The sequence below is a fragment of the Pleurodeles waltl genome, chromosome 5 (genome assembly GCF_031143425.1).
Source record: "Pleurodeles waltl isolate 20211129_DDA chromosome 5, aPleWal1.hap1.20221129, whole genome shotgun sequence".
In the NCBI taxonomy this organism is placed as follows: domain Eukaryota; kingdom Metazoa; phylum Chordata; class Amphibia; order Caudata; family Salamandridae; genus Pleurodeles; species Pleurodeles waltl.
This window is the reverse complement of record NC_090444.1, coordinates 1,730,867,349-1,730,884,035: the sequence shown is the minus strand read 5'-3', so window position 1 is coordinate 1,730,884,035 and position 16,687 is coordinate 1,730,867,349. Positions and strand designations below refer to the sequence as shown.

Here is a 16,687-nt window from a genome sequence, read left to right as displayed (position 1 = left end):
GATTAGGTAGGGTGTGTGAGCGATAATAAGGGTTTTATGGCATGGTGTGCCTTGATGCTATCTGATTCGGCCACTGGGAGAGGGACTGACCAAACAGGTTTGGCCTGAGGCAATGGTTCCAGCTTGCCCAGGTCAGAGAAAAGTCAATCAAGGTGTACGTGTCCTTGGAATCAAATCTGACTGTATTATAAGCCTATGTGAGGGCAACTTTTAAAATGGCTGCCGTGTATAAAATGGGAGCCACGAGTGCAGGACGAAAATGGCGATTTCGAGGTGAAAACGCTGCTGGAATTGAGCGAAAATGCTCATGCTTAGTGTACTAGTCATTATCGGTCTTTTGATACTAAAATCGTACTGCTGTGGCAAAGTAAATTACATGGGTCCAGAACTTTTAGAACCACACTTCTGATAGTCTAACATAAATTGGAGCCTGGTTCCAGAAATATGGTGGTCTGGTCTGTCTTCCAGTAGAAAGAAGACTAAAATGATTCCAGAGATAGTCAGCTCTTTTGTGCATAAAACATGTGTCAGCAAGGGAATTGTTAAGGTACAGGGAAACATATTAGGTGTTCCCAGTTGTCCTAGTTTCCTTTAATGTTTGATGTTGGTAGTGGTCGTTCATTATGACACATCACTGAAATGTGTTTTGATATTTCTTGTACTTCACATGCTTCAGCTCTGGCTTCTGACATTTTACAGCTTTGAGCTCCTCAGCCCAGTAACACACTCCCTGGGTGCTCAATTTCATTAGTGGTTCGTTCCAGCCAATTTGGAGAAGGAAGTTTTTTTTCTTTCCCCTTTAATGTCGATGGTGATAATTACAGATGCAATAAGAAAGGATAATGGACTGGGCAGAGGAAAGATTGGTATCCCTGAGAGTGATCCATTTTCATGGCAAGGACAACATAATAGCAAACACATTGAGCACAGTGTATCCTTCTGCTCAGAATTTGAAAAGTTTGAAGGAAAAGTTCCAAATGATTTTTCAGAGGTTTATCAGTCTGCCTGTAGATCTTTTTGCAGATCAAGCCAATGACCTCCTAATGTACTTCTCCGGGTTCTGTGATCCTCTCACTGCAGGAGTAGATACATTAACTTGCCAGTGACAGAAAATACTATGTTATGCCTTTCAACCAATCCCCCTGATTCTGCACCTTCTGCTGAGAATTCAGAAGTGATTCTGGTTGACTATTCTGGCCTCAGAGACACTGGTTTCCTCTTCTAATGGAAATGCTAACTTTTCAGGTCTGGTTTGTTAATTTCTACCTGAATCCATTTGTTGTTCCTCCTCCAGAGGTTGAAATTAGCATTTTGCATTTTGGGAGGGAAGTGCTTGAGAAGCTAGGTGTGTCTCTTTCTTGTTTCAAATTCCTTGTGTCATCTAGGAGACTATCTACTAGAAAGTCTTATGGTCATCATTGAGCCTCCTCTCATAGTGGTGTCTCAATAATGGCTTCTATCCTGTGCCTTGCTCTCCTAAGAAGCGTCTGCAGTTCTTAGAGGATGGGTTTGACAGGGGGTGGTCATCACCTCATCTGACGGTATAATGGACAGCAAGTAAGAACTGTTGATGCCCCTGGGGTGCTATTTCTGTTGTCAAAAGGGGGGTTTCTAAATTATGTAAGGCTGTTGTCTTGTTGAGACCCTGAGTAAGAAATACATTCCCAGCCTGGACCTTCTTCTGACTTTAAGATTGTACAGGATCCTTCCTTTGAGTCTTTATGTGAGGTCTCCCTGAGGTTTCTGTCTGTGAAGGTGTTTTTTTCTTGCCCATTGTTTCTGCTAGTACACTAGGAGAATTCTCAGCTTTGAATTGTAATCCTTCTCACATTGTAGGTTTGAAGATTGTTGTTTCATAGTTTTCAGTAGATTATTCTTCCCATTCTTCCTTTAACCTCAGATTCTGAATCTCTTGTAGATGTGGTCAGAATGTTCTGAATTATTTGGTCTGACCTGCTGATTCCAAGAAGAGTAACACACTTTTTATTAATTTTTGTCAAGCTAATACATGGAAGAAATCTTTTTCTACTTAGTCCTTTTGGAAAAAAAAGTAATGTGTTTCTCAAATTCCAGAGCTGACCTGGTGCCTGGAAGTTTGGTCAATGTGAGGCTTGTGTTGTAGCAATCTGAGCTTCCCAATCTACCCTTAGCATAAGAAGGGCTAGGCCCACACACATGCCCAGCACCAGGATACCCTCACAGGTGGTAGTGCGCTTTACAAATACATATAATATAACCTTTATTGAGGATTGTAGGTTAAATGTAGCCCAGTGCCTTGAGTTAGACCTTGGAGCAGTTCTTAGTTTTCAAACATGTATAGGGTTGTGGTTGTTTTAGCAGAATCATGCTTGTTCTTTTTTTGTTTATTTATGTTACAGTGATATATATGACATGATTTCCATCAAATGTAATTCCTTTATGTGTGCCTGGGTATTCCTGCATATAGTGAGTAATGGGAAGAGAAATGGATGAGGAAGTAATGTCTGGATTACTTACCGGTAATCTTCATTACTCTGATTCCTTATTCCTCATTCCCTTACTTACTTTCCCTCTTTCTGTACCTTGGTATTTGGGAGTGTTTGTGGAGGCTTGGCATGATAGGGACTACAAGTCTCATTCCCCTTTAGTAGATAAAGAGGTAAAGGGGATGGGGTTCTTTTTTTTAGTTAATTTTTTGAAATGTGCTTGTTAAGGGTGACTGGAGAATATATTTTCCTCACAAATGCATAGAGTATGTAATGGGGCAAGGAATAAAGGGCCAGATGTAGGAAGCCTTTTGCGCCTCGCAAACGGCGAAAAACGCAGTTTGCGAAGCGCAAAAGGCCTTACGCGATGCAGAGTCACATTTTGCGAGTCGGTACCGACTCGCAAAATGTGATTCATACTCGCAAATAGGAGTGGTGTTCCCTTCCTATTTGCGACCGCATCGCGATGTTGAGTTGCTTTGTGACCGCCAAAGCGGTCGCAAACCAACTCGCAGTTACCATCCACTTGAAGTGGATGGTAACTCATTCGCAAAAGGGAAGGGGTCCCCAGGGGACCCCTTCCCCTTTGTGAATGCAAAAAAAAATATTTTTCAGAGCAGGCAGTGGTCCTATGGACCACTGCCTACTCTGAAAAAATGGAAACTAAATGGTTTTGGTATTTTTTCTTTTTGCAGCTCGTTTTCCTTTAAGGAAAACGGGCTGCAAAGAGAAAAAAAAAACTGCTTTATTTAAAAGCAGTCACGGACATGGTGGTCTGCTGTCTCCAGCAGGCCACCATCCCTGTGAGTGCCTAGACTCGCTATGGGGTCGCAAACTGCGACCCACCTCATTAATATTAATGAGGTGGGTCTTTGCGACCCCATAGCGAGTCGCAGAAGGTGTCTGAGACACCTTTCTGCATTTCATTTTGCGAGTTGCAAATTGCGAGTCGCTAGTACTCGCAATTTGCAACTCGCAAAATGAAACCTACCTACATCTGGCCCAAAGAACCAGAGCAATGAAGATCACCAATAAGTAATCCAGACATTAGCACTCTGTAGGGGACGAGGAGTTTGGCTCAATATGTCTAGAATGCACGAGCTACTGCTGAATACCTGCATTCTGTGCTCGGTGAGTGGGCCAATCAGGGGCATGGGGCAGACATAAACAGTTGTCCTCTGCGTGACTCTGCTGGGTGGGAATATAGATGCTAAAAGCCTCATTGCAGCATTCTATAGGTGATTTTAGATGTCCATTCCCCTTTCCCTCAACATCCACCCTCAGCCCATAAATGCTGAGCGTACAACTAGCACAAGTTAAGGCCCTCAGCAGAGGTCCTTGTGGGCTGCTAGCATTAACGCTAACCACCTGAAAAAATGTACCACAGCCATATAAATCTATACTACGGATGTTTTATCTTAAACTCCTTTCACCTTCCATGACAAGGTATTTCTTTACAATAGGCACATTTACTCAGAAAACTCAATCATGTGATTGTAACGTTTTATTATGATAGACTTTAACGTAAACGTTAGAACGATTCTTCTTAAAGCAGCTGCATGTAATCTGATATCTGCGGTAAAGTAATCCTCGAGGGCGCGGATGTCGGGTGATTTACGTTTTTAAGTAAAAGTACATAAAAAGAAGGAGCAAGCCACCAGGAGAAAACCTGCACCCGCTGTCATAACGTGTTCAGCTCTCACTCGCGTTCCGCCTTCTACCTCGGAATATCACATACACAACACTATGGAGGATTACAAAACATCCTTAAAACACGTAGGTAAAGAAAAAAACGACGATACATGTGTGGATGAAGTAACCATGCAAAACTAGAAACTTGCATTGACTTTCAGTTTGGTCGTCTCCAACTGTTTCACGTGGTTTTACTTAACTTTGTGCATCTTTTTTTATAAACTGGCCTAACGATATTTGTATCCCTATTCACGGTTTCAAGATAACAATACAAACTTTATATAAAACGGTAATTTAAATGATAAAGCTTGGCACTGCTGTTTATCTGCAACGTGTTAATAAATGTTACACGATTTCTACTGATAAGCAAATTGTAAACACAAACGGATTTGTGTAAATATACAAAGTTGAAAAATAATGTTGTTTTATTGTGCAATTATTAGATTTTTTTTTGCAATCCTAATCACAAAAATGAGCATAAATTGGTTGAAATTGTTGTGCTCCTGCAAACCTGTTCTCGAGCTGGCTTACAAACTACCGCCCACAACAATAATTTTGAGATTGCTCCTCTTTGCAGGATGATGGGAGATGCTCATGAGCGTGCCACTGCGCAGATCATATGAGGGTTCGGCATTAGGGTGAAGCCTTCTGCAGGAGTAACATCCACATCTGTTACCCCAGGAGGAAGGCGGAAGGTGAACTTCTGCAGCAGGCTTGTAAAGAAGATGAAGAGCTCCATCCTAGCAAGAGTCTCCCCGGCACAGATCCGCCGACCTGAAACAAGCACATTAATAACAAGCATTAAGAATAAAAACACAGAAGTGTAGCTACAGCAACAAACTAGTTCTTTGGGTACTACATTGCTGTTTTATAGCAAGCCTCATGAGCGTTAGGACTCTCAAGGGTAACTGAGGCAATTTCTAGATGATACTACAGGCACCATGCTGAGGATGTACCCTTTCACATTTATTTATTTTTCTCATAGTATCCTGAAAAAAACAAGCATTTGCAATGCAATGGGTCTCACGTTTGCACGAGTCAAAGTTAGTAACACAAACTAAAAATAAAAAGTAAGATAGTTGACATAAGAGAGCCGATTCAAATCGCTGATGTCGCCGTGAGCGCCAAGGAGAGGCACAAAAGGAAAAAGAAGTTTGCTCGCAGTCAAAGTTATCGACAAAAGTGAAATTATCCATCTAACAGGGTCGACGGTCAAGGCGGTAACGAAACCGGCCCAAGGGGGGACAAACGTAAGGCATTTACCAACGAAAAGAAAGCATTTTTGAAAGGCAAGCCCATGAACGAGTGATGGTGATGGCGTGCGGAGGACGTGGTTAAAAGCCCAGATACATACCAACAAGTTGGAAAAGCAGCGCTTGCACGCTGCTATGCTCGACCTAAAAATCACCAGAAACATTTGGGTCTTTTCAGAGGGATTTTGCTTCCCTTGGTAGCACTAAACTTCTGAGATGATAGGCTCTGATCTGGTCACTTTCCCCCAGCTTTCTCTTAAAGTGGGGGGAGGGGGAATTAAAGGGAAAGTGCAAACAAGGTTGTTTCTGGGTGATGTCTTCACTTTCATAGCCACAAAGAACCCTCATTTATAAGGTCCAAACCTGCCTTTTTTCCACAATTCCCAATCACAAATGTGCCCATGGCAAAGTCCAAACTTGTTCGTGATTCTGTAAATGCTTTGAAGAATGCGTAACAGCTGCTATACATCTTTTGAAAAAGTTTGAGCACCAAGTCAGAAACTAATCCGTGTCTTTGAGTACTATGAGGTGATTCATTAAGGCTGTAATAAAATCTTAGAGGGTTTACATGGTTTCGTAGGCGGTAGAAGAAACAAAATCTAGACTCAGCACATGGCGGTTTTGGTGAGACTAGCAGGTTGTGGTTTGCAGATTTAAGATTTCAGGTTAATGGAAGCATCCTAGACCAAAGTATTAGAGATGTAGTCAACGAATGTGTCTTGGAGGGCTTTGAATACTTGCATCAGAAACTAGCGAGTATAAGGGAAAGAAAACTATTGCAATAATCTATTTGGATAAGTACAGTTCAATTCCTTAGAGCTTTGGTCGTGTGGAAAGGGATGAATTGGTAGATTGTATTAATAGTTCTTGATAACTCCCTGTAGTGGCAGTCCTAGCAATGTAAGATTTCATTTGTTAGAGGGAATAAAAAGAAGATCAAGTGGCATATTTAGGCATAGCTACAAAATAATGACCAGCACGACACCACAAGCCATCTTGCAGTGCCGAGCTGCACCATTAGGAAAGTGCAGGGATGTGTTGTATTTACAGCAATATGAAGCATCCCTGTACTTTCCTCAGCTCTGGCGCACAATTGGCAGCCTAGCACCAGTGCAGGCAACCTTGCATCATGGTGCAAGGGTGTCTGCATTGCAGTGATGATTGTTAATGTGCATGAAGGGGCACCTTCCTGCACATAAACAATCAGTATTGGCGTTTTCCTTCTTCTGTGTGTGCTGCAGAATGCAGCACACATAGAAAGAGGAAAAAACAAGGAGAAATAAAGGTATTTCTCCTCATTGTTCCACCTTTATGCCACCCCGGAGGTGCATAGGAATCTGACGCGTTACCAGCCTTGTAAATCTGGGAATGCGTCAGATTCAATGGGTGTTGCATGGAAACATCCACAGCAACTCCCATAGAATGCCCCTTTCATGCAGAGTAATTGTCACAAATTGAGTGCTTCGTACCACTATAATCAGCCAGTCTCTCAGCACCACTTGGTTTCTTACTTGTTTTGGGTTGACCAAGGTAGGGGCGACCCTTTCCAGTAGCCACGGTTCTGCTGATAATAAAAAATCCAAGCAGGCCGTAACTTCCAGAAGGAGTCCCAGAGGTAAAAAACAATGTGGGAAAAACCTCAGAATCAAGGACTCCTGAAAAAAGAAGAACAAAAGCACAAACAAGAACTGGAACAAGCTGCAGGCGGAAAAAGAACAGGAGAAATCCCAAATCACATGATATGGGAGCGAGGAGCACAACCACGAAGGAAGTGTTTGCAATGCAAGGAACAGAAGACCAACTGTGCTTATATACTGACAAACAGGACGTGACATGCAGGAAGTGACATGCAGGAGTATTGAAGACACCATCTTGGATTGGGAAAGACCACATTCAGGTGAATGGGAAAATAGCCATATTATAGAAAGGTAGTGAGCCAAGCATACAGAGAAAGGAACACACAACTCTTGGGAAGAAGAAACATGGCTAAGGTAAGGAAAAGAAAAAAGGAAGAAAAAAGAAGAAAAGAGGAAAACAGCAAGAACAGGTAAGCAACTTAAGATGGTGAAGAGCGAGGGCAGCGTAAACAGTGCCCAAAGGGAAGTTTAGCCAAAAAGCGGACCACAGCAGAAAAGACCGTCCAAGATGTGGACCGCTGAGATGACCGCGGCCTGTCAGTGAGGCGCCGCCGGTCTTCGAGGCGTCACAGTAATGCTTGAAAGGGGGCCATATTTACAAGGGCATGAAAATCCATGGAAGGTGGCTTTATGTAGCCATGTAAATATGGACTGAATCACTATGTCGCCGGAGCATAAAAAAAGTGACACATTCCTGTGACTCTAGGGGTTTGTAAATATGCCAAGTTTCTAGGATATTAGGTGAAAGCCTGTAGTGCCAAGTGACAGAAAAGGCATGGTCAAAAAGTTAAGAGAAACATCAATTGAGGCACAGACTGTTTTTCTGCAGGTGCTTAGGGAGGATAGTAAAATGGAGTGATCAACGGTGTCACACATAGCAGTTCAAATAAGGACCATAAGTGTGGTTAGTGTGTTTAAAAGGTGACTACAGTGAGAAAAGGTCATAAAGTTTGCTATGTTGAAAAGGCAGGCATGGGCTTCGACACAGAAGGGGCAAGCGGGTGCGCTTGCCCCCCCGACTGGATTTAGATACAACCTGGTGTGCAGACTCACAGTGCAGTGTAACACTATGGGCACTCTAGTGTAACGCTGCCTGCACTAGTACGGCCGCGGCTCCCGCCAAAAACAGTCCGGGACGCCGCAGACTGTGGCAGATGGGTCAAAGTGGGTGCCCCGTCCACCCAAAAAAAATTCTGGGGATCCCCAGGAAGGCAGGCTTTGTGGAGTTGAGAGAATGGCTGCCCAATTGCAAAATATTAAACAGGTTGTTAGGGGATCGTTAAATGGTGAGGTGAGTAAAAACACTTTGTACTAGAATTTTCGTGAAGAAATGGAGCTGGGATACAGAGCAGTAGAAGAATACCAGAGTGGGCAATTGCAAAAAGGAAGACAGTGAGCTTATCACACAGTCAGGCAGTATATTGCAGGATGATATGCTCAGCCTAGACTGCACTGGCATTTACGCTGTCACAGTCAAGTCAATCTTTATTTAATTAAAAAATAAAAGAACAATAGAAACACATATATAGTATGAAATAATAAAAGTAAATAAATAGATAAAATGCAGCATGTTAAAAAACATTAACTTGCACAGTCTGACTATAGACTTTATGAAACTTTCCAAAGAATCACAGATGTCTACATTATTTAAGTTTTGAAGAAAACAAAGTGCTGGTCTGCTTTTATCAAAACTGTAAATCTTTAAAAAATGAATTAAAAAGTGACATACAAGGGGTGATAAAACTTACAAAACAACATATAGTGCAACAGTGTCTGTAGTGAAGATTCATCACAGTGGCAAAGTAGAACTGAAGTCGACTTGTGTTGGCCCAGTGGAAAACTGTGAAGGCTACAAATACTTACAAGCAGGAGTCTGGTCAACAGAGATCCCACCCAAGGTGGGAGAAATTGGTTTGTTGGTTGACTGGAGTGTGAGCCCTGGTCAAGCAACAGCCCCAGTCCCCAGCAGAGTGAACCACAAAAAGTCACTAATTTAACCTGTGCTTAACCCTTGGTAGCTTGGCACAAAAAGCAGTCAGGCTAAACTTAGAGGCAATGTATTAAGTATTTATGCAGCACACAAACAGCACTAAAATGAAAACACAACACAATAAAAATTTAGCAAAATAGAGAATATTTTCTAAAATTATTTGACACCAAAAACATCAAAATCCAAATTGTAGAACCAGAGTTATGACATTTTAAAGTTTAGGGTTCAAAAGAGCCCTCAGTTTTTAAAAATTGCCACCTGGGCACGTTTAGCACCACAACCAAGGGTACAGGATTGGATGAAGACTTCTCGGGGTTTGAAGATTCACTCAGGCTGATTCCAAGTGCGGGTTCAAGATGGTGGGAGCCTGTTATGTCCCTGTGGCTCTGAATAGGGGGAAAGCTAAACTAGCCCTGGGAGTCACTTCTCAAGTCCCGGGTGCCAGTGTAGATGCAGTGCTCCACAGCAGGGCTGGCCTCTGAAGGTTCAAGGCAGGTTCCAGGCAGCAAGGCCGTCCTACCATACACAGTAGCTGTCTGGGAGAGTGCACAACAGTTCACAGCAGCTAACAGTCCTCTGAGAGTCCTTCCGCAGGTCCAGTAGTGAATTGAAGAGTGGGTCTGAGAGCCCTATTTTTGAACCATGGTGCCCTGCTCCTGGAAGCTGGGAGAAGTTTCCAGAAGGATTCTTTGAAGTTCCAGGAGTTTCCTAACTCCTCTGCCCTGGCTCCTAGCTGGCTATGCTGACAATACAGGGTCCTTAAGCCTATTGTGTGGTGGCAGAGCGCAGATCATTGGGGTGTAAGTGGGGTTGTGCTTAGCTCTGCCTCCCCCCCATCAAGTTAGTGAATGACCCATTCAGGCTCTACTAACCCCACTATTGTGTGACTGTCTGGGGTGAATTCCAAAGTTTTAACTGTCTGTTACACCCAGTCATGTGACCTCAGACAGGCTGTAGAAACAGACGGTTAAGGGCAGCAAAATGCCAACTTTCTAAAAGTGCCATTTTCAAACTTGTAATGCTAAATTTGACTTTACTATTAAAGACGGTTTATTATTACACGTTCATAGGTACCAAGCATGATATAACTGCCTCCTCTCATTTAGGAACTACAGCTTATTAAATGTAATAAGAAATCTCCAATGTTATCCTATGGGTGGGGTAGGCTTCACAGTAGTGAAAAAAGGACTTGGGAGTTTTTCATTGCCAGGACACATAAAACTTAAAAGTGCATGTCCTACTTTTCAATTAAACAGCACCCCGCCCTATGGGCTGCCTAGGGCCTACCTTAGTGGCGACATATGTGATAAAAAGGGAGATTAAGGTTTGGCAAGGCGGTTTAGATGCCAAGTCAACATGGCAGTGTGATAGTGCATTCAGGCTGCAGTGGCAGGCATGGGACATGTTTAAGAGGGCTGGCACAATATTTGCTTCAGGGCCACTAGTAGCATTTCATTTATTGGTACTGCGTACATGGTATACCACTCTATAAGGGACTTAAAAGTAAATGAAATATGTTCATCAGGTATATTCCAATCAAACCATGTTTAGGGCAGTGAGCATAAGCACGTTAGAACTGGTTAACAGTGGTACAGTGCACAGATTCCTAAGGCCAACGGAAGCAAACAAATTCAAGAAAATGGAGGCAAAAAGTGTGAGGGAAGACCACCGTAGGGCTGACAGGTCTAACACATGTGCCCCCTAGCTGAAAGTGGGGAGAACAAACCATCCTCCTGTGAGTTATCATCACTAAGGTGGAAGAACCTGGATAGACCATCAGCATTGGTTTGGCCTGACCCTGGTCTGTGTTCCACTGTAAAGTCCATTCCCTGTAGGGAGATGGACCACTTCAACAGTTATGAATTCTCACTCCTCATTTGCATTAGCCACCTAAGGGACCTGTAGTCTGTCTGCAACTTGAAGTGAGTCCCAAACAGGTATGGTCTCAGCTTCTTCTATGCCCAAACCACAGAAAAGGCTTGTCTCTCAATAGCTCTTTACCTCTGTTTCCTGGGAAGTAATCTCCTAGAGAAGAAAGCTACAGGTTGTTTTAGGCTCTCATCATTAGGCTCTGACAGTACTACCCCGATGTCATGCTCTGAGGCATCTGTTTGTACTTTGAATTATTTGGCAAAGTCAGAGGCCTTGAGTACAGGAGCTGTGCACATGGCCTGTTTTAGGGAGTCAAAGGTTTTATAGCAAGCCTCTGTCCAGATCACCTTTCTTGGCTGCTTCTTCAAAGTTAGCTCAGTCAAAGGGGCAACAATGGTGCCATATACATTGACAAACCTCCTGACATTGTACCCTGTGAGGCACAAAAAGGTCCTCACTTCAGTTTGAGTTTCTGGGGTCTCCCAGGCCAGAATGGTCTCCATTTTTGGCCTGGAAGGGCTGCATCTTACCCCCACCCACCTGATGTCCCAAGTACACCACAGACCCCCCACATACTGGTCTTGATAGTCATGCCTGCATCAGCAGAGCCTAGAGCACTTCCTGGAGGAGAAAAAGAGTTTCCTTCCAACTGCTACTGAAGACAGCTATGGCATCCAAGTAAACAGTACTGATGGCCCCCATCCCAGCCAAAACCCAGTTCATGACCCTCTGGAAGGTGGCAGGGGCATTTTGAATTCCAAATGGCATCACTTTATTCTTGTATTTTTATAAATCTTTCTATTGACAGTTCAATGAAGAACAAATTCAACACACTGCTGTGCACTGCCATCCCCATTAGTTTCAATATCATCTCTACACCTGACCTTCTCTACACCCCTTTGCCTCCTCCCCCAACACAATTGGCATTGATTTTTGATACAGAGTGTTCAGATAATCTCCCATCGAGATCAGTGGGGGCAAATTAGTTACAAGTATTGTCTCTGTAGCCATGGCAATATCCCCAAATTTGTGCCTACTTTTGGAGGCAGCCATGGCCTTCATATATCATACTCTCCCCCAATATACACTATTCCCCAACTGCAGCACCTGTTCTGCCCCCCATAATCTTGCACTGTTTCATTTGGCAACTGCCAATGCCAGGGTTATTCACGTATGCTCCTGTGATTCAGATCTGGTTCGCCCCCAGATATTTAGTAGGCACCATTTTACGGAGACGGTCATGGTGCTGCTGGTCACCTCAAGCATACACATCACAACTGATTCCCAAAATCTTTGCAACACCAGGCATTCCCACACAATAAGAATGACTGTGCCAATTCGTCTACATCTTCGCCGACAACTCTAATTTGTGACCCTACCCATCCTGACCAATATGTTCTGAGCATAATAGGATTGGTGAAGTAACTCAAGCTGAACTAAACAGAACCCTGCCCAAATGGCCACCTCTCTCGGGAATGCCATGGCCTCTTTCCATTCATTATTCCCTAGTCCCTGTAGGTCTCGAACCCACCTATCCTTCAAATGCAGAGGGTATCAGGTGTGCTATTGACATTTTTTTTTGTATGTCTGGGACATGGCTTTCTGACACATATATTTGTCCCATAGGGGTGAAGACTCAGGGCTCTCTGCTCCTTTCGGCAACGCTGCCCTAAGATCATGGGAAAGGCCATTTAGGTCCCATTTAGCAAACCCAGGTTGTGTTCCCAATGTATCTGATTCTGCTGTATCCTAAAGGGGAGTAGCTTGAGTAATTTTGACCCTCCAGTTGAGGACGTCTGTACGTCTGTAGCTGAGTTTACCACCACAGTCATCGGACCATGAATGTATGTATTTCTAGTTTTGCCATAAAGAGCCTTAAGGTATTCCCACAGCTGTATTACCAGCCTGTCTGTCCGATGGGAGGAAAGCCCAGCTGTTAATGGTGGTCAACTGCACCTTACAGTAGTACTTCTGGACATAGGGTAGGACTATCCCCCCATGGTACCAACCCCTTGTGAGTTTATGCAAGCTTTTCAAACCTGGCCCCCATCTCAGAGCAGTGTCCTAAGAATGTCCTTGATTGATTATTTAAACTATGAATGATGAACTGTATAGGGCATGTTTTGTAGAACATACAGGATATGGGTAGGTACATAATTTTAAACAAAACAGCTCTGCCAAGGAGCGATAATGGCAGGGACCTCCAATGTCAGACATCACGCTTCAGTCTGTTGAGTGGCGGTGTCAGATTGTTGCTGAAAAACAAATCTAGGCAAGTGGTTATATAGATTGTGAGGTAGCGTAACCCCTCTGTAACTATCATCACCTCAAAGTCACGGGGAAGTCGTGGTGCTGAACTATTAGGGATGTTGCCAAATGATAGTATAGCCCATGCAACGGCTGAATAAGGTAAGGATCTGCATTAGTCTGTTTAGCATAAGGATGTGGATTCCCACATAGAGTAGAACGTCATCCACGTATAGTGAAATTTTATCTTTCCATTGATCAGTCCAATGCAGACCACGGACCCAAAGATCTTGTTGGATACAGGCCACCAGGGGTTCCTGCATTAGGGCAAAAATCTGTGGCGACAAACGGCAGCCCTGCTGCATTGAAGCCCAAGCACACAGGATTTCCCCCCATTCACTTTGAGCTGCGCTAATGGGTCTGTATACAGGAGTCACACCCATTGTACAAAGCGTGGGCCAAAACCCACCTTGGCCAACACCTCAAACATATAATCCCACTCCACTGTATCAAACACCATTTTGGTGTCTAGTGAGAGCTCCAGGGCACTCTCCTGAAGACTGGCTACCTGATTCAGCATACCGTAGAGGCACCTTAAATTGAGAGTGGTGCTTCTACAACAAACAACGCAATTGGTCCAGATGGACTAGTGGCGCAATCACCCTGATCAGTCAGGAGGCCAGCACCTTAGCCAGAATCTTAACCTTGGCATTGAGGAGCGATATCGGCATGGGGCACAGTCAACTGGCGGTTTCCCTTTTCTGTAAGTGACCACTATGGTGGCCAGCCTCTGGTCCGTAGGCAGCGATCCTCATTGCTGACTCTCCTTAAACATGCTCAGTATATGGGGGGCTAGCTTCGGGGCAGACATCACACTCCGTTGGGGCCGACAGCCTTGACAGAGTTCCAGCCATGTGCTGCCCTCACTATTTCATCTTCCGTAATCTTCTCCTTGAGGAGAGCTCTGTCAGAATCTGTAAGTCTCCCCCCATGGCAGAAACAGCTGGGGAGTATAGCTGGGTGTGGCAGGCGGAAAAGGCATCTGCCACACTTCGTTTATCCCTCACCCGTATTCCATTTTGTTTTTTATCTCAAATACCCAATGGCCAACCTGATCCTGCTTATCTATACAGGCTAAAAGCTTACCCTCCTTATTGTCCACTCCATAGAGATGGTGTTGTGTGGCCCTATAACTCGCCTTAGTGGTGTCAGTGGCTACATCATTATATTCTTTCTGATTTATCATTAAGGCATGCTTGGCATTTGTATTCTCCCTCTCTGTAAATCCCCATTCTAACTTTTGGCCTCTTGTTCAAGTCTCTCAAGCTGGGCCGGTTTATTTCTTTTATGACTTACAATGAGGGAGAGGCCCTGTCCTTTAGTTACAGTCTCATATGCCTCCCATAGGGTCTGTGCGGAGTCAACCGAGGACTAATTTTCACAAAAATACTGCTCTGTTGCTTCCAGTAGACTCTCTCTAATATGAGGCACCTTGACATACCAGGGATTAAGCAAGCTATCTTGGTGCTCAGAACACCTGTGGAGACCAAATACTGCCCATGTTGGGGAGTGAGCCATACTGCCTCTGGTCAAGTGTCAGACCTGTAATAATGTTGCAGTTGATGTGCAAAGGTGAGAAGATAATCAATTCATGATAGACTGCCATGTGTCCCCAAGTGGAATATGTATTGCTGCTCTCTGGGATTATGTGAGCGCCATATGTTCGACAGACCAAGGGCTGAAAGGAATTCAGCTAGTGGACGATGGGAGGACCTTGTGTGTTTGTTGTTCCAGTGGCCTCGCTTCTTGCACAGCGCCACTTGAAGCCTCCCCTATAGTTTTTCATCCGGCATTTAGAACAGGAGGTTAGGGAGTGCGGTGTCATGGAAACGGGTTGGGGCATAAACCGAGCATACATTGATGGTCACTCGTTCCCAGCTCCCCGTGAGGGGCACAAATATCCCATGTGCATCTGACCAGATGCAGTGGATGGTAATTGGGAGTGTCTTCTTTATTAAAATTCCCACCCCTCTAGAGCCTGCAGTGTAACCCACATGGGTAACCATTTGGTAGTCCCACTTCATTAATGCTTGAAACTTGTTACCCATCATATGAGTCTCCTGAAGGAGGACAACATCAGGCACCTGATATTTGATGTACTGCAGTACAAACCCCCTTTTCAATTTGTCATCCAGTCCATTTACATTCCAGAATAACAGTTTTATAGCTGATGAGTCAATAGCATCTCCCATTGGTATGTGTGGGTTATTGGACCTTTCAGCCCTCCCATTTTACCATCCAACCCGGTGGTTGGTTAAGTTCACAGGTAAGTAAAACACTTACCGGGTTCAAAGTTGGGTCCAAGGGAGCCCACCGTTGGGGGTTCAAGGCAACCCCAAAGTTACCACATCAGCAGCTCAGGGCCGGTCATGTGCAGAGGTCAAAGAGGTGCCCAAAACACATAGGCTTCAATGGAGAACAGGGGTGCCCCGGTTCCAGTCTGCCAGCAGGTAATTACCCGCGTCCTCGGGGGCAGACCAGGGGGGTTTGTAGGGCACCAGGGGCGGACAAAAGCAGGCACAGAAAGTGCACCCTCAGCGGCACAGGGGCGGCCGGGTGCAGAGTGCAAACAGGCATCGGGTTTAAGATAGGAAGTAATGGGAGACCTGGGGGTCTCTTCAACATTGCAGGTAGGCCCAGGGGGGCTCCACGGGGTAGCCACCACCTGGGCTAGGCAGAGGGTCGCCTGGGGGTCGCTCCTGCACTGGAGTTCGGTTCCTTCAGGTCCTGGGGGCTGCGGGTACAGTGTTGGTTCCAGGCATCGGGTCCCTTGTTACAGGCAGTCGCGGTCAGGGGGAGTCTCTGGATTTCCTCTGCAGGCGTCGCTGTGGGGGCTCAGGGGGGTCGTCTCTGGTTACTCACGGACTCGCAGTCGCCGGGGAGACCTCCCTGAGGTGTTGGTTTTCCGCAGGTTGAGCCGGGGGCGTCGGGTGCAGAGTGGAAAGTCTCACGCTTACGTCGGGAAACGTGAAGTCTTGAAAGTTGTTTCTTTGTTGCAAGAAGTTGCAGGATTTTGAACAGGGCTGCTGTTCACTGGAGTTTCTTGGTCCTTGGTTGCAGGGCAGTCCTCTGAGGCTTCAGAGGTCGCTGGTCCCTGTTGGATGCCTCGCTGTTGCAGTTTTCTTCCAAGTAGGGAGACAGGCCGGTAGGGCTGGGGCCAAAGCAGTTATCGTTTCCATCTTCTCTGCAGGGCTTCAAGTGAGCAGTCCTTCTTCTTGTTAAGGTTGCATGAATCTAGTTTCCTAGCTTCTGGGGCGCACCTAAATACTGAATTTAGGGGTGTGTTTAGGTCTGGGAGGGCAGTAGCCAATGGCTACTGTCCTTGAGGGTGGCTACACCCTCTTTATGCCTCCTTCCTGTGGGGAGGGGGGCACATCCCTAATCCTATTGGGGGAATCCTTCACTCACAAGATGGAGGATTTCTCAAGGTAGGGCTCACCTCAGCTCAGGACACCTATGGGGCTGTCCTGA

The 16,687-nt window shown here is 45.0% G+C and overlaps 1 protein-coding gene across 2 annotated transcripts in view; it reads right to left on the bottom strand.

Annotated features, from left to right (window-relative positions):
- Positions 1-4,564: 4,564 nt before the first annotated feature.
- LOC138296716 (cytochrome P450 2K1-like) overlaps positions 4,565-16,687 on the bottom strand; it is a 412,132-nt gene continuing 400,009 nt past the window's right edge. For both annotated transcript variants that reach the window (XM_069236117.1, XM_069236116.1), the window contains one exon: positions 4,565-4,931. In XM_069236117.1, coding sequence (XP_069092218.1) covers positions 4,750-4,931 — 182 coding nt within the window. In that variant the 3' untranslated portion in view covers positions 4,565-4,749. The remainder of the gene's footprint in view (positions 4,932-16,687) is intronic.